This window comes from Pagrus major, chromosome 7 (genome assembly GCF_040436345.1).
Source record: "Pagrus major chromosome 7, Pma_NU_1.0".
Taxonomy (NCBI): Eukaryota; Metazoa; Chordata; class Actinopteri; order Spariformes; family Sparidae; genus Pagrus; species Pagrus major.
Window position 1 is genome coordinate 18,925,543 of NC_133221.1, and position 16,670 is coordinate 18,942,212.

A 16,670-nucleotide genomic window follows, 5' to 3' on the forward strand; every position below is an offset into this window, starting at 1 on the left:
CTAGATGGTGCTGTTCGCTGATGACGTTGGATTAATTGGGGTAGTTAAGGTATGAAGAGGATTTGAGGTTATGCATGATATTAAAATGCAGTGTTTTGGGGTTAATTCATCTTGAACATGCTCATGATTTCCAATTAATTCTGACAGCAAGTAAACAATGAACACAGCCTGTCAGTTAGTTTAATGCAAATAACACATACACAGACACCACCAGCAACTAATGAAGCTGCCGATTGCAGTTGTGCGGTCATGTACAACTGCATCAGCTCAGACATTCACCCATTTTAATGAAAAATGAGTCTGCTGTTGTGAAAACATTCAAATTTCCAAGAGGCAGCCACACACCAGCACACAGCGCACAACTCTCTCTCCCAACTGGTGTGCTTTATCCCAGACTGCAGGGGGAATTGGCTGTGTCTGTGTGTAATCTTGGGGCCCACCCGTGTATGGCATCAGTTTGGTGCGAGTGGCTGCTGAGATAGAGGAACATATGACGCGGCCGTTCTCTTCACTTCCTGTAAAAATTTATGCTCAACAGAAACAGCTACATGTGAAACACAGACAAAACCCCCGGAGCACTACCTCAGAGGGGTGAGAAAATAGATAACCTCTTCAAGCACCTCATGAAGACTTTTCCCTCCTGAAAGAGATGGCGTTGTAGGTAAGCTCTCTTATGACTTTCTGGCTTGTTAAGCAACATTTTGTCTTTGCATTATCTTGTGCATTTTCCCTCCAGGGCCTAGTCTGTCTTCGATAACTCTGGTACTCAGTGTTAAAAGAGTTGTTTTTTTAACAAAATACAACAATAATGCAACCGCTGCAACATCTACTTCTGCATTTAACATTACCACTACTAAAAAAAAACATACTAGTATTACAAGAGCTGCTATTACTGTTGCTGCTTCTACTACAATTCACCGGCATGGTTCACAGAGAAATGCATGTCTCGACAACACGAAGCATCTTAAATGTAAGCGATGCCGCTTGAGGTTTGCATTTTGCTTTTTTGTGTGTATTAGGCTCACTTACTTTTGCATAATCACTAACTTTATCTGCTTATTTTCCCTGGAGAATAAAATATCAGGACAAGTGTTTGAGAATGACACAAGTATGAGAGCATATTTCAATCACTTACAATGTTTTACATGAATATGAAAAAGAAAGTATATAGTTATGATTTCTTGATACTTTGTCGTTTGTATGCTCAGTCCACCTCCTAATCATTCAGTCCTGTGTCTGCTCTGTTTTTGCCACTTCTCTCCTGTCTTTTCAGATCCAGCTACTCCTCTACCACCACTCCCATCAAATGACCTTCCCCTGCCCGCCTGCTAACCTTCACACTTTGCCTCTTTTTTGCTACGAATAAACTTAACTCTAACCTTCCCGTCCTTCAGTCGTGCACCAGGCTTCAAACCTGGTCGCCTGCTGGGCCTTCACACTGTCATGGCTGCCCTGGCCGCCAGTGGAATACACCTCTACCCAGTGAACTGTGACTTCGACCAAATAGTGGCGATCAGAGCAGAGAGACATGAACACCTGCGAGGACGTAACAACGTGACTTCATGTCGCAGCCCTACGAGAGGGTTAAACACAAGGCTGATAAAGGACGAACTGAAGGAAAAGAGGCAGCAGGAGTTTCTGAGGAGGAGATCAGTGAGCCCAGAGCAGCGTGGGCTGAAGTCAACAAACCGTTTTTGGAAGACAAAACTTTCAACGCCATCTTCAATGAAACCTCACAGCTCAATCAGCAAGTCAGAGACATTTCATACAAATATTCAAAATACTCCCACAGCTAACGGACATCCAGTGATGATTTTAACGGCAAACAGCAGCGTTGCTGATGGCCCAAGCACCAGCAACTGGGTAAACACACAGCCTTTGATATTAATAGGGGTGTCATTCCACCAAATCCATGTTTCGTCTTTTCACGTCCTGCACTTTCTTCTCTCTCCTCCTGTCGTCAGGCTTCATTATGGTCAGAACAGGTGACAGTGACGAGGCAAGAGAAAGGCCAGGCAAGGACACAAGCATCTACCTCCTCGAACCAACACATGAAAAGCACAGAGAAAAGAGAGAATAGAGGTTAGGGTAAACTTCTTTTCAGTTGCGTGACATTTTGACCGTCACATCATTTTTGCTATGTTATTCTAAAAATGGTGTTTGTTTGCTTTGTTGTTGTTTTTTGCTGCCTCTCAAAGCTCAAAGGACGAGCATCAAGACATCCATCCACACGGAAAAGATTCACCAGAAAGTCTCCGTCCAAACAGAAAATATTGTCCAAAGAAGGAAAATGCGAGAGACCAGCGTGCAGACAGAGTGAGTTTATTTTAAATCTCCTCGAAACCCTAATCAAAACATCAAATCTCTAATGTTTTATCAGAGACAGCTGGGATCAGTGTTTCATATTACTATAATGAGATGTTTTCTTCTGAACAGGTCTGGTCTTGTCACTGTCAAGGAGTCAGTAAGTGTGATTTATTCCCTGGAGTATTATATCCAATTTGCATGTTTCAAGAAAAGATTTAGCAAATTAAACTGATTTTCTTCTCTCATTATAGGATGTTCAGCGGTTGGCCGACTGCTTGCAGGTAAACCAACCAATTCCTATCAGAATCCATCCTGAGCCGAGTTTTGTTTTTGTTTATTTGACACGTTAACATTTGATAGATGAAATAACACATTCTCCCTTTCACAAATGGAAAGTTGAACTTGTTGAAACTTTATAAGACAACCCAAGATTTCACAGTGAATGAATCAAATGTGAATTAGCTCTGACTGGTACTTGAGTGTACATAAAGTGGAAGAAAATCTGATTATATTGCTTGTAGGCTGTTTTATAAAGTGTTATCTTTAATTCATAAGTAAGCAAAACTCACCTTTACCCAGATAAACACACTGCCGATACTGATACAACCTTACTTGGTCCATTAGCTGAAAGTGGCTAGCAAATGTTAGCTACATTTTGTTGTGGAGCAGACATACTGTTACGTTACAATTAACATATCATTATCGCAATAATTGTCATCGGTGGCTGTTATTAAGAAAAAGTTGGATAGTTTTCCTTTGTTTGTCTGAGGCTAGTTGGTTCAGTATGACAAGTATGGTGGCTAATGTTAGCCACTGTTAGCAAACGTTAGCTACATTTTGTTTTGTAACTGAAGTTAGCTTATGACTCTTTTCTCCAATGTGCTACTGTTACACTACATTTAACCATATATCATTATCCCATAATTGCCATGTTTTGTCTGTTAGTTAGACAGTTTTGCTTTGCTTGTCTGAAGCTACTTGGTTTGGTATGACCAGTAGCTTATAATGGCTAATGTCAGCATACGTTTACATACATTTAGTGTAGCTGACATTATTTTAAGCTTTTGACTCTTCTGTAAATGTAAATGTTACACCATTAACTGTTTATCATTATTCTTTAATTGTCATTTGGGGCTTCTATTGACCAAAATTGGATAGTTTTGCTTTGTTTGTCTGAAGCTACTTGGTTTGGTTTCACCAGTAACTTAGCAATATGGCTAATGTTTGCAAACTTTACTTAGCTTTTGTTTAGTAGTCAAACTGACATCATTGAAGTGTCTTCTCCAGTGTGTAAATGTTACACTGCAATTTACCATTTATCCTGAAATCACAATCGTCAATTTTGGCTAATAATTGCTTTGTTTGTAGGCATATGCTAAGAAGCTAGCAGATACTGTGACCTGTAGCTTATGGTAGCAAATGTTAGCATAGTTTAGCTGACATTACTGTAAGTTTATGACTTCATGACACTTTTCTTCTTAGTTTTTATGTTCTGAACTGCTATAAAAACCTGAAATCAATGTACTTCCTTTCAATGTTTGACCCACAAACAATTACTGTTTCATTTCCACCCTGTGCATGAGATGACAGCTGATGTAGTGAGCATAATTTATTTTAACTGTGAGTATAAAACCACAACAGAAGATGCTGTCTAACTTTAGTTACACTCAACTAACTTTCCTCTTCTCTCTGCTCTCTGTCAGGAGGCCCTGTGGAGAGAGGAGGCAGTGAAGAAGAAGCTGGCAGCCCTCCAGGAGAGCGTGTCGAACCTGATGAACTCCTCCAACAAAATATGGACGGTAAGACTCTCCGTCTGTATGCACAGGCTGTTTACTTAAATCAAACACACCCCAAGTGTCTTGCAGTACATCTTCCAAATACCAAATGCATTATTTCTCGTTTTAAAAGGTCATGTTGGCGCTGTTCATTTTGCTTTGGTGGCCTGGTTGATTTAACAGAAAATGTCTCTGTCACAGTCTTGAACACAGCAGCTGCTACATCAGGAAGGCCTTGTGGTTTGAAGCTTCCTGCTTCCGCTCAAGCCTTTACTGCATAGGACGAGTACAAGCTGCCATTGTTATACAGGAAGGGTGTGGTTGTCAGTAGCAGTAAAAGGTGCTAAGCATCCTCATTAACTTTCTTTTTGCTTCTCTAGCTGTAATGAATGAAAGGGAAATATTGGTGTTTCCCTTTTTTTTGTTTTTACACTGTTTTTTATTTGGGTTTGAACAGCTGAAGATCTAGAAGTTTAAATGACTCTTATCATTTAAATCATCTTATTCTTATCATCTGTGAAAATTCTCTCTCACTCAGGTATGTTATCATCAGGCAACTTGTATGTTATTTTCCACACTGTGCAGGACATTGTGATTTCTTTCTTGAGGCTCACACATGCTGCAAGTTCCCTCTGTGCACCAGTGAGCACAGGCAGTGAAAGAGCACACTGTCACATATTTTGGTACATGAAGCATTAATTTTCCATCTGCAGGTTACAGCGTGACAGTCAGTCATTTCCTCTCTAACCCACACAGGCTCGGTGCAGTGAAGACCTGCTGAGAAACAAGATAAAGGCTCTGGAGGCGCAGCTGCAAGTCTGTCTGCAGGTAAGAAGAGCAGCCGGTGCTAAACGAGTATCTCGTCTACTTTATATTTCTTTGCAACAACTCAAACATTGTTTTCCTTCTTAAAACAGCCTGCTCTACACTTTCACTCTGTCTGGCAGTTATAGTGCAGTGAGCTCACTGTGGTTTTGGTTAACGACTCACCCAGTAAGTGTTTGTAGGTCTAACTCAGCAGTGTTTTGTCCTTCATAGAAGTTTCCCAAGGATGGAGTGAAGAAGCTGGTGATACAGATGGAGAAGCAGAAGCTGGTGTATGAGGAGAAGGCTCTGGTCGCCCTGCAGAAGGTTACACAGGAAAAAACTGAGGCGCTCACCAAGGCTGAGACAATGAAGGTGAGATATCTAGCTTGAATTATTTGGTGGCAGATTTTTTCTGCTGATTTACCAAAAAAGCTATTTTTGCCTTCAGGAAGCGCTAATTACAGCAAAGGAGGAGGCACTGAGATGGCAGAGCCTTTATGAGGAGCTGAAGCTGAGCTCTGGACAACTCAGGGAGAACCAGCTCCTCAGCAACGAACAGCTGCAGCAGCTGCACAGCCAAGTGGAGGTACAGTAAGGCCTGTGTCCATGTTAGATGGTCAGAAGTTTTAATGAAAAGTTTTGTAACATATGCGTCCTGTGCAGAGTTCCCGAGCCAGAGAGGCTGAGCTGAGGGAGGAGGTGGTGTCGTTAACACAAGAGAGGAGGGAGCTACAGTACAACACTTGCCTGCTGAAAGAAGACAACCAGATGTTAAGAGAGGAAATCCAGCACCTCAGAGGCAAGACACTCGGACCCGAGAGTCATGGTTTGCCTTCCTGAATCTGTAAAGGTTCAATGTGAAGTAATTGTCGGATTGCTTCCTGTTTACTAGATGGCAGCAATGAGAGCGAGGACTTCATCCTGCAGGGGCGTCTGGTGTCAGAGGAGGCAGAGCCACAGCTGACGGTGAGGAGGGACTCTCAGGTGGAGGAACAGCTCCGTCACACTCAGGAGAAGCTCCGACTCAAAGAGAGAGAGGTAGAGTGGGGATTTATCACAGCACACTGCAGCACACTCACATCTTCATGTTTAATCGTTACAATGACGTGTTTCATAAAATAATATATACATGAATCCACACTAGATAAGTCAAAGATGATTAGAGCTGCGATGATTAATCAATCAATCGTCAGCTATTAAATGAATTACCAACTATTTTCCTTTAGTCCTTCATCCAAGAAAAACAAAAAATCAATATTCTCCTCTTAGATGTGAATATCTTCTGGTTTCTTTCCTCTTCTATGACAGTAAACTGAATATCTTTAAGTTGTTGTGGACAAAACAAGACGTTTGAGGATGTCACCTTGGGATTCGGAAAATAATCAGAAGATTAATTGACAATGAAAATAATTGTTAGTAAAGATAAGACCCACTTTATTTGGTGTTGTGCAGAGACTGATGCATTGTAAGAAATCAAATATACAGAAATAGTGAAAGATGCGTTAAAAATATGAACAAAAGGTCAGAACATATTTTAGTAAATCATTTGTATTTCAGGCATATTTTTTGGAAAAATCTATTTCTCCATTTTGTGGCCAAAAAATCTTAATTAAAGGCAACTTCAACTTTCTACCTTTGCAAATGTATTTTAATTGATTATCAAATACATTCAGAAATGTTCATAGTGATGCTTTTAATATTACCTGCCTTTATTTCTGGAGATCATTTTAGGCATAAAGGGACATTCCGCCACATCTGACTTTACACGCACCTTTAAAAAATGCATTTCTAAAGATATACGTCAGTGGAAATGGATTTTGATAAAATAAGGTTTCATACAGTTTGTGTTCTTTACATATGGTGTGGACGTTTGTGTGTGTGTGTGCGTAGTGCGAGGAGTTGCAGACCGAGCTGCATGCCATGGAGCAGGAGTGTCAGTCCAGCCAGGCCCGGCTGTCGCAGTGCAGAGACGAGCTCCGGCAAGCTGGCCATCGTCAGCGGAGACCGGTGAGCTGTGTGTGTGTGTGTGTGTGTGTGTGTGTGTGTGTGTGTGTGTGTGTGTGTGTCTGCATGGGGAATTTGAATCTGAATGACCTTCCACTGCTCAAATGCTCTGAGGTGCCCTGATGTTGTTATGAGTTGTTTTACACTTTTTGTACCTTTATGTTTTTCACCTTTATGACATCTTGCTGCAGTGATCATCAGACTCTGACTCGCTGCTCATCCTGTATGTACATCACTGCAGCAGCTGTATAAAGAGACATTTCTCCCCTCTTTGTTCAGACACCGCGTGGCTCCTGGTGGAAGGTGTGGATGTTCTTCTTCCTCCTCCTCCTCGTCGTGGCGCCGGTTGCCATGTTGTGGCTGTGGTATCCTCCTTTCAGGGAGCAAGCTGAAGACCTGTACTCAGACATAGAGACACGCATCAAAGACTATCTAATGGAAATGGCCTCTCCTCTACATTCAGGCTGTTTTAGACCAATGTGACAATCAGGAATATTATTTATGTTTTATTAGATTTGCATTTCATAGGAACTCTGGAAGTGTGTGTGTGATGTGAGTTAATGTTGTGTTCAGGTGTAAAAAAAATAATATTTAAAACATGTTTAAAGCACTATCAGCTCACATGTTGGCTGATGTTAATGAGATTTTAAGAAAATGTGATTTGATAATAATAATAAATAAAGGAAGTATTCTTTGTACTGTAAACAGCATTTTTAGTTGAAAGCACCACCTCAAATTATTAAAGACTTTTTCAGCTGTTGTAATGGAGTTAATGTCAGTGCTATGAGATATTTGCAAGGTGTTTACTGTTGGCAGTTAAGCACTCAATAAAAGAGCCATTAGTGTTTTATATTATAAAAAATAAAGAAATATTGTTATTTTAACACGATACTGTTTGTCGAGTTTTCTTGAAAAACATGTTTTAATTCTTGGTAAGACAGTTTAAATTAAAGTGTCACTGGTGATAGTCTTGGTTTCATTGTGCTTTGGGTTCAGTTTAGTGTAAAACACCTGAGATCTCCAGAGTGAAGTCAGTTTCTCTGCTGTATCTTATTGCATCTTATACAAGGAAACACAACATGGGACTCTGATGACATCATTTGCTGTCTGACCTTTACAATGGTATCACTGATTAGTGAGGATCTACCTTCATCATCTACTGGCCAACACTTATTCTCCAGAGTTTGACATTAATATAAAACAATATTGTTTGACCATTACTGATCGATAAATGTACATACATTTATCCACAAGCAGCATTTTAATATTGTATCTGGTTGAGCTGGAACACATTTTAACTGCTACAATTGTTTAATCTTAAAAAAACGCAACATATTGAAAGATTTCATCATATGTTGGAAAAAAGTAGCAGGAAATAGAAATATTGAAGAAAAGTACTTTAATTAATAAATGCACTTCATAACATTCTAACAAAGCATAACATCGTTTCTGTTATTGTATTATAACTGGATAAGCTTTTGTGAAGTGCATCAATGCTGATTGATAATTTAATCAATAGTGAACTGGCAAGGAGAACTGTGCCGTTTAAATAAAGATGTTTCATGTATCCTTTATTTCAGTTTCTGTTCGCTTATATCAGGCTTTGTGCGTGCCAACATTTATCAGATAACAAACGACTCAGACAAACTGCTGCTGGTCTCCACGGAGAAGTTTTCAGTATCACTTTATTACTTTTTTCAGTTTGTCTTGAACTCGATTAAGCTCGTGACAGAAAACTTAGTGTCTACAAACATTACATGAGCAAAAAAAAAACAATAAGGTGATTTTGTAGTCTGAGTTATAAATAAAAATGATTTCCACTGCAGATTTCTGAAAATCACCCTCATCTCAGTTAATACCAGCTGTCAGGGCTGATTCTCTCAGCGATGTGATGGCGCTCTGTGGTAACTACCAGCTGCTCATGTCGATGCTAAAATGGCAGAATGATACACAAATGTTCATGAAACTGACAGACATGACCCATGGCACCATCTATTGTCTGATTACACTCAAACTTAGAGACAAAACCCACTCAGAGCAGCACTGAGTGGGGTGCTATTGTTCATTGTATTCGGTGGTTATTTTAACTGTTCCAGATAAAGCTCCATTCTCAACATGCACTGACGCAGCACATCCAGCACACAGATCTGCAGCTCCTGTCTTTCACCCACGTTTACCTGCATGTTCCCCAAATACACGGCAGGTCATTGAAGAGATGGATCTTTGCTGGGCCGGGGTCAGTCTCCTGGTGAATCTGGCACTCAAGGTAAGAGCCTGTGGAGGAGTGAAGAGGTCTCTGTAACGTGTTTCACAACGTGACAAAGAGGATCTTGCCAAACTCTCCTTTCCTTACAGGGTGGTAATCCTTTGCAAAGATGAGGACTGCAGTTCTGCTGTTTGTTGTCGGGTTGTGTGTCTTGAACATCACAGCTGCCCTGAAGATCTGCGCTTTCAATGTTCAGAGCTTCGGTGAATCGAAGGCGAACAACAAGAAGGTCATGGGAATCCTACTAAAGGTACTTTTCTGTCTGTGAACACATTAAGGAGAGCAACATCCACATGATACTACACAGCTGACGGATCTCTTTTCTTCTTCTTTTGCTCCCAAGATTCTCTCTCGGTGCGACTTGTGTCTGATTCAGGAGGTCAGAGACTCTAAAGGAGAAGCAATACGAGCTTTGGTGAAGGATCTGAACAGGTACAAGCTTCCATGGGTTCAGATTTAAAGGCTCTGGTGAATCTCCACTGAAATAAAACAACATTTGAACTTATATCCTTTGTCAGCAGATATGACAAATCCAACTCATACTCCTATGTGGAGAGTGAAAGGCTCGGGAGGAAAACCTACAAGGAGCAGTACGTCTACATTTACAGGTAGCTTAATCAAATATGACCCCTTTGCTGTTTCCGCTCAGATTCACACGACGTCCTTAGGTTAATGTTGTCTTTTTCCTCTCTTGTCCTCTCCAGGAACAATGTGCTGAGGGTCAAAGAGCACTATCAGTATCCTAAACAAGACGTTGAAGGGACCAATGATACAGATGTTTTCTCCAGAGAGCCTTTCATCATTCGCTTTCACTCCCCCACGACATGTACGGTGAAACATCATGAGGCATCAGTGGAATTAAATATCAGTACACACTGGTGTCCCAGTTATGATCTCAGGGCAGTTTAACAAAGATGGACTACAGTTTAGATCAGACTAATAGACTTCAGATAAACACAGAAACTCATTTATTGTAATTCTTCCCATGAATTCTTTGGTAAATAAGGACTTTTTTCGAACTGAAAAACATGATGATCAGATGAAAAAGCTAAACCAAGCAGAATGGTAAACACAGCAGAGGTCAGACAGCCAGAAACAAAGCTGGGTTCATCACAAGTAAGAAAGACACTGAGTGGATCTGAAGGGAGAAAAGAGACATTTGCACGGACAAACAGAAACCTGGATATCACTATAGATATGCATCTATGTTCCAATGGCAGGAAAACACTAGTCTGCATGCAAACACATTCTTGTTTTTCGTTGTAGTGGTGAAGGATTTTGTCCTGATCGGGCAGCACACGTGTCCCAGAAATGCCATGAAGGAGATCGACCAGCTGTACGCTGTCTTCAAGGGAATTCACAAGAAGTGGAAGACTGACGTAGGTTCAACCATTTTACTCATTTTGGTCATTTATCTCATGTTGGTTTCACAATATGGCGGAAACCGTGAGTAGTTTTGATCCGTCAAACTTCCCTTTTTTGCTTCCTTTCGGTTCACCCAGAATGTGATGATCTTGGGGGACCTGAACGCCGCCTGCAGCTACGTCACCATCAAGGGCTGGAGAGCTGTGCGCCTGAGGAGCGACCCCAAATTTCAGTGGCTGATCGGAGACGAGCAAGACACCACTGTCCGTGAGAAGACACACTGCGCCTATGACAGGTCAGTGCTCTCAACTATCACTTAACATTTACACTCTCTATAATAACATGATATGCTTATTATAAGTGCTTTATTACGTTTTCAAACAGGATCATTGTCCATGGACGTGAGATTATCTCCTGCATAGTGCCAGGTTCAGCGCAACCGTTCAACTTTAAAGAGAGCTTCCATCTCACAGAGGAGGAGGTGAACACGTCACACACAAACCTTTCTTTAGCTCATTTATATGTTTCAAGGGCGACAGGTCAATGGGGCATTTTTTTCATTAATTTGCATACATGTCATGAGCAGAAATCTGAATAATTTATAAAACCAGGTTCAGAATTGTTGTTTAATTTTGTTGACATATTAAACTCAAAAGATTCAACTGAGGGAATTTATATATCTCTTTTTATCACTCTAAAGTACAAAAAAAGTATCTAACATTATACATATCAGGCTCTGAGTGATGTGTTGACAAACCTCTCTGTAAAAACCTTCAAAATATAGAGAGGAATGACATTTTTGAGATTATGTTAGTAGATAGATAGTAGATATGATCATTATCTACTCACCCCCATGCTGATGGTAAGTCAGGAGAAGTTTAGTAGTCAACAAAAAGTTTCTGGAGCTTCACAGCAAAACAGTGTTGCGGCATTCTCCTAAACAACTGAAGTAGATGGGGACTCCTTTAATGGCACGTATTGTACATACATTTTTAAACAGAAAATGGTGATTAGGGTAAAAATCTTAACTAATATATACAAAACTTCCCCAGTTGATTACTTGCATTCAAACAATATTTTTGTATTTATATATTTGAAATGTCCAGAACAATAATCTGAAGTAAAAATGAACTTTAATGTGTATTTTGGATGTTTTTTATCACTAGTCCGAAAGAAGACATCTCAAAATTGACCAGTGCATGAAAAAAAGCTTTTTTTTCATCTGTATTTTCCCCTTTTAAACTGAACTTTAATCCTGTTCTCTCGACGGCACTTTAGGCTCTTGAGGTGAGTGATCACTTTCCTGTAGAAGTTGACCTGAAGCCCAACCACCGCTACCTCCTCCGCAATGAGCTGTAAGACCCCTCAGGACCACCATCAACAAACAAGGGTGTCTTGATTTTAACTGTAGTTTTATTTAATTTTAGCTGTTAAAATAAATCAAAGTACCCAACAGAACATTATCTGATAACAAGTGTTCTTTTATAACGGCACCGCTGCACTCAAACACCAATAAACATGAGCTGTTTCAGCACAAAGGAACTGCGTGTTCGACTGCGGGAGTTTTTATTGTGCATCTGAAACCAAAACCACATCAAAGCTGACATCATTTCATGAGCTCAAGAAGGTAAGTTACTGCAGCAACACAAAACATGACTTTTGTCATTTCTACTTTTAGAGACACATTTTAAACACCTTTATTTGATTATCTTCAGTTTTACGGTCAGTTTACGTAATGCAGACATCTTTAGTCACTTAGTTCAATGAAATGTTTTAGTTTTAATGTGTAATTTATGCACCGTCTGTCTGACAGGAAGCCACTTGCAGCGACAACAGATGAGAGGTACTCTGCGTTCTCTTCCTTTCTGAACGAAGACAAGTTCTGCGGCAATGCATTCAAGTCTGTGTTGATTTAGCTCCTACTTTATAAGCTGTTGTTTGAATTGTTTGCAAAGATGGAACAAGCTTTTGCTGATCTACTTAATGATGCATTTTCAGGTAAGAACTATGTCTTGGTTTTGTTGATTGTTTTTTACTTTTTGTAAACCATTTACAAAAGTATTTCAACTTCAAATGCTGATGTTGTTGCAGAAACAACTGCTCCGTCATTCCCGGATGGAGATTTGGAGTATGAGAATTTAAATCTTGATGAAAACCTTGAGGAGGACAAATTAGGCCTCTCTCATGAAAATTTACCAACAAAGGAAGACGAGGCTCTGCAACAGGAAGCAAGTGCTCAAACTGCAGTTTTGTCTAGCATGGAAACTAAAGACACATACATGTCTAAAAATGTAGATGATGAGCAGTCTGGTGAGGAGGACTTTCAAGGCGGTGGGTTCAAAATACCAGAGGAGGATTACACAAGCTCAGATGGAGATTCTGAACAGGAAGGTTCTGTCTCTGGAGAGGATGAAGAGGATACGGGAACAGGAGAGAAACCAGGGGAATCGTTGAAGTCGGTCCACTGCGGCGCCAAGTTTTGCAATGGTAATAAAGAGGACAGAATCTTTGCTGAGGGACAACCTCTGGCCCCAGAGGGTGCCGAACACACTCAAGTTAGAAACGAGGAGCAAGGTGAGAGCGAGAGTGATGAGGAGGTGTCCTATTTTGAGCGAGTCCCTGAACGTGGCAGTGAGATGATGACAAAAGGTGACGGGATTGAAGAGGACGAGCCAGAGAGGGAAGAAGAAAAGGAAGAGGACTCATCTGACTCTGAGTGTGAGGGCATGAAAATCGAACAAGAAGACAATGTTCTCGAGCAGGAGATTGAAAATCCTTACGGGGACGCTCCGACGAAAGCCAGTCTGGAGTTTCCAGAAATTTCAGATCAAAACCTGCAGGATCTCATCGCTGAAGTTGATAGTGAGGAGTTTGTAGAGAAAATGAAGGATTTCTCAGGGGAGGAGCACCAAGAGGCCGGTGAGAGCTTTGCAGACTACCCCTCAGACTTTTCTTCATATGAGTGTCTAGAGGATGGAGGAAAGAATCAAGACAGTGATCACCAGTCAATTGTAAAGCAGGAGGACACCGATGAAGAGGGGGGAGATGAGTATCTGTACAGTGTAGATTTAGAGGTGGATGCTGATAGGTTCAGAGGGAAAACAGAGATTGTCGAGTACACATTGAGATGTGATGATGCAGGTGAGAGTGATTCCTACAGCTCGAGTGAGGAGGATGAGGTCCAAGTAAAGACAAGCGATGATGAACCCTTAGAGAATATGTGTCTGCAAGATCTGGAAAACAACAAGCAACTGGAGGACGGTGATATCAGTGATGTGTTTGCCAGGTGGAGCACAGCTGAGGACAGCACAGACTTCAACATAAACTGGAATCTCGACATGTCAACAACTGATACCCTTCTGTCTGAAGAGCTGTTAACCACAGAGGATTCAGACAAAGCGGAAACACTGCTTTCACATGTGACTCAGCGTCCTGCAGAAGAAGAAGAAAACACCTACGCATCGGTACGGAGAGAGGACGCAAAAGCCACAAGCCCCTCCAACCAGGGATCCCTGGATGATGGCTTCTTCTTCAACACTGAACTGGAAGCCTCTGGGATCTCCGAGCTGGGACAGCTGGGAGACGACGAGTACGAAGAGGAGAGGAACTGGGAGCAAGAGCAGGAGAGAATCAAGGCTTTCTACGAGTTTTATGATGACAGCGACGGAGAGAACGGAAGAGAGGGTGAGTGACTGAGAAGGTTGTCATCTTTAACAGTGTTGTATGCAACCACAATTACTCTGTCTCCATTTCCATTTCTTTATAGGAAGGCAGATAAAAGTTCAGTTTTGTACAGATCCACTGTCTCAAGTCATTCGCTATGAAACTGACAGGTAAGCAGAATGTGTATCAAACTTTTTGTTTTCTTGAACAGTGGCTATAAGCTGAGCTGTGATAGATCCAAACATAACAACTATGTCTGCTTCATCCTTTTCTCAGCAGTGACAGAGATTCACTGAGCAGCTCCACAGACGGGGAGGAGGACCTGAGCTCTGCAGAAACATCTGAGGTTTGCATGTAGACACATAAGTGTAAATGTTGCCACTGTATGTTTCTGCAAACCATGGATATGTTGAAATTTTACATTTCCTCATGTTGCAACTTTACAATTCTTTAGGTTCATTTTTCAATTTTATGTTGTGACAACACTGTGCTTAAGGGCTGGTTAGGTTTAGGTACATAAATAGACTAGGTTAGGGTTGGGAAAAGATCGTGTTTTGCTGTAAAATACCTGGTTTTGTCGCCACAAAAACGTCTTGAGGTGTCCAGAGATTTCATGCTTACAAATGTTGAAACGCCATCTTGAACAGTGGTCTCCAGTTTGGCAGCCATCTCACCCAGCTGTAATCGCACCTTTCAAGATAAAAGTCGGCTCTTATTATATATTGCAAAAACGTAAAATGGCAACATTTTATTCTGGTAACTGGGCTGGGGAACACACATGCACCCTAATGAACACATACACTAAATCAATTGCTTTTCTTTTGCCCAGGAATTGAGGGAGCCTGATGCCACCACACAAATGACACCTGTTTGTGATCCCCCAAGTCTTCAGCTACCAGAGAATCTGCCAGATCTTCAGCTACCAGAGGATGTGCCAGAGAATGTGCCAGATCTCAGCAACACACACAACATTACCAGGAAACACAAAGTGTGTACTCACTGGTCTTTACTCAGCATTCACTTTGTTCATTTGTTCCTCAATTGTTTGGTTAATTTGACCTCTCTGACCTGTCCTTTGTTCCTGCAGTGTCTCAACATGCTGAAGCTGACCCTGAAGATGTGTATGGTGGTGGTGATGGGACTGCTGATGTTCTGGTTGGCCACAGACCAAGTAGGCTGGCTCAGCCAAGCTTCATTCTTTTAGGGCAGAACCTTATTTGGGTCTTTAAAAACTTGTTCACTTGCTTACTTATAATAAAAGATAAATTCAAAATGACAGTATTGCAGTGTAAAAATGTAGTGTAAAGTGCTGGACATTCAACCGTGTGTACTGTTAACTGTAATATGCAATTTTGTGCTTAATAAATATATATCTTTGTTTACAGTGATGCTGACATATTTGTTTAAACCATAGATAAGTCATGATTCCATTGTTTTTGTTTTAAAAAAAAACCCAAACAGATTAAAAAAGATAAGAAAAAGAAAAAAATGAAATAGGTCTAAATGTAATTAAAATGTTGTGGACACATTTACTCAAGTACTGTACTTCCATTTTCTACTACTTTATACTTCCACTACAGTACACTTATAGCGCAAATATTGAACTTTTTAATCCACTACAATTTTTTTTTATCACTTTAGTTACTCGCTACTTCATAGATGATATAGATTGTAGACTTCATCGGCAGAAAATGCTGAATATTGGATACTATAATTAGCCAGACCATGAAACAACAAACATGTAAATAGTGTATAATTAACTTTTTACTTGTGTTTTTGATGCTAAAGTACATTTAATGTCAAATACTTTACGACTTTAAGTAACGTTACTATTCCTATGGGTGACTTTCACTCTTATCAAAGTAACATTTTAACACAATATCTTTACTTTTACTCAAGTAGGACTTTTGGGCACTGGTTAAAGTGGGACTGTTGGTTACTGATTAAACTGTAAATGTGTTGTACATAGACCAGGTACAACATTGACCTAAATTTTGCTACATGTTTATACATCAGTAATAATACTCTCAAAAAGGAAAAACAATATAACACTCATAATGTGAGCATTGTGAGTTTGTACTTACTCAAGTGCTATTGTGATGGCATAACTTTGACTTGTAGTTGAGTATTTCTACATAGATACTCTACTTCTTCAACAAAAATCCCGCTGCCTACGATATAGCACTTAGAATAGATACTCTACTGTTACTTACTACTCTTACTTAAGTAAAAGATCAGCTATTAGCCATTAAGATCATTGTCCAGCTGATGGCGCTGCTTTATCTCTAGAAAGAAAAAAGAAAAAGAAGGATTTGGCAAGCGGAAGCGGAAATGATGTACCATTTCACTGAAGGTTCGAATGTTCCTGACACCTGGTCAAAGATCCGAGGGCGGGGTTTAACTTCTCAATGCTTCTCAGCTGCTGGTTGACTCCACAGCGGGACGTCCCGCACAAAACGAACGCCGGTGGCTCTCGGTGGGAG

The 16,670-nt window shown here is 40.6% G+C and overlaps 3 protein-coding genes across 5 annotated transcripts; all 3 read left to right on the forward strand.

The window, feature by feature from the left end:
- The first annotated feature begins 536 nt into the window (after positions 1-536).
- Positions 537-7,777, forward strand: traf3ip3 (TRAF3 interacting protein 3). 2 transcript variants are annotated; one of them, XM_073469976.1, is made up of 14 exons: positions 537-661; positions 1,274-1,863; positions 1,965-2,082; positions 2,199-2,316; positions 2,437-2,464; positions 2,559-2,588; positions 4,011-4,106; positions 4,839-4,910; positions 5,121-5,261; positions 5,338-5,475; positions 5,553-5,688; positions 5,782-5,927; positions 6,780-6,896; positions 7,173-7,777. In XM_073469976.1, the coding sequence occupies exons 2-14, from the start codon at positions 1,444-1,446 to the stop codon at positions 7,374-7,376; spliced, it is 1,764 nt and encodes a 587-aa protein (XP_073326077.1). In that variant the 5' UTR covers positions 537-661; positions 1,274-1,443; the 3' UTR covers positions 7,377-7,777. The 2 variants fall into 2 exon arrangements, with proteins under 2 accessions (XP_073326077.1, XP_073326078.1); XM_073469977.1 differs by having other exon boundaries at positions 563-657.
- A 1,491-nt stretch (positions 7,778-9,268) lies between these two features.
- Positions 9,269-11,883, forward strand: dnase1l1l (deoxyribonuclease I-like 1-like). Its single transcript, XM_073469980.1, has 8 exons — positions 9,269-9,409; positions 9,503-9,591; positions 9,681-9,767; positions 9,864-9,985; positions 10,426-10,538; positions 10,662-10,819; positions 10,909-11,005; positions 11,803-11,883. The coding sequence occupies exons 1-8, from the start codon at positions 9,269-9,271 to the stop codon at positions 11,881-11,883; spliced, it is 888 nt and encodes a 295-aa protein (XP_073326081.1).
- A 220-nt stretch (positions 11,884-12,103) lies between these two features.
- LOC140999903 (uncharacterized) lies at positions 12,104-15,571 on the forward strand. Of its 2 annotated transcripts, XM_073470469.1 has the most exons (7): positions 12,104-12,151; positions 12,338-12,522; positions 12,616-14,208; positions 14,291-14,357; positions 14,464-14,533; positions 15,017-15,175; positions 15,275-15,571. In XM_073470469.1, the coding sequence occupies exons 2-7, from the start codon at positions 12,480-12,482 to the stop codon at positions 15,389-15,391; spliced, it is 2,049 nt and encodes a 682-aa protein (XP_073326570.1). In that variant the 5' UTR covers positions 12,104-12,151; positions 12,338-12,479; the 3' UTR covers positions 15,392-15,571. The 2 variants fall into 2 exon arrangements, with proteins under 2 accessions (XP_073326570.1, XP_073326571.1); XM_073470470.1 differs by lacking the exon at positions 12,104-12,151 and having other exon boundaries at positions 12,415-12,522; positions 14,467-14,533.
- The last annotated feature ends 1,099 nt before the right edge of the window (positions 15,572-16,670 follow it).

Excerpts from the sequence above, each read along its gene's own strand:
- traf3ip3 (XM_073469976.1), top strand. The coding sequence starts at position 1,444 with ATGGCTGCCCTGGCCGCCAGTGGAATACACCTCTACCCAGTGAACTGT. Across the intron at positions 2,317-2,436 it reads GAGACCAGCGTGCAGACAGA|GTCTGGTCTTGTCACTGTCA; the intron begins GTGAGTTTATTT and ends TCTTCTGAACAG. Across the intron at positions 5,476-5,552 it reads AGCTGCACAGCCAAGTGGAG|AGTTCCCGAGCCAGAGAGGC; the intron begins GTACAGTAAGGC and ends CGTCCTGTGCAG.
- LOC140999903 (XM_073470469.1), top strand. The coding sequence starts at position 12,480 with ATGGAACAAGCTTTTGCTGATCTACTTAATGATGCATTTTCAG. Across the intron at positions 14,209-14,290 it reads CGGAGAGAACGGAAGAGAGG|GAAGGCAGATAAAAGTTCAG; the intron begins GTGAGTGACTGA and ends ATTTCTTTATAG. Across the intron at positions 15,176-15,274 it reads ACATTACCAGGAAACACAAA|TGTCTCAACATGCTGAAGCT; the intron begins GTGTGTACTCAC and ends TTGTTCCTGCAG.
- dnase1l1l (XM_073469980.1), top strand. The coding sequence starts at position 9,269 with ATGAGGACTGCAGTTCTGCTGTTTGTTGTCGGGTTGTGTGTCTTGAAC. Across the intron at positions 9,410-9,502 it reads TCATGGGAATCCTACTAAAG|ATTCTCTCTCGGTGCGACTT; the intron begins GTACTTTTCTGT and ends TTTGCTCCCAAG. Across the intron at positions 10,539-10,661 it reads ACAAGAAGTGGAAGACTGAC|AATGTGATGATCTTGGGGGA; the intron begins GTAGGTTCAACC and ends CGGTTCACCCAG.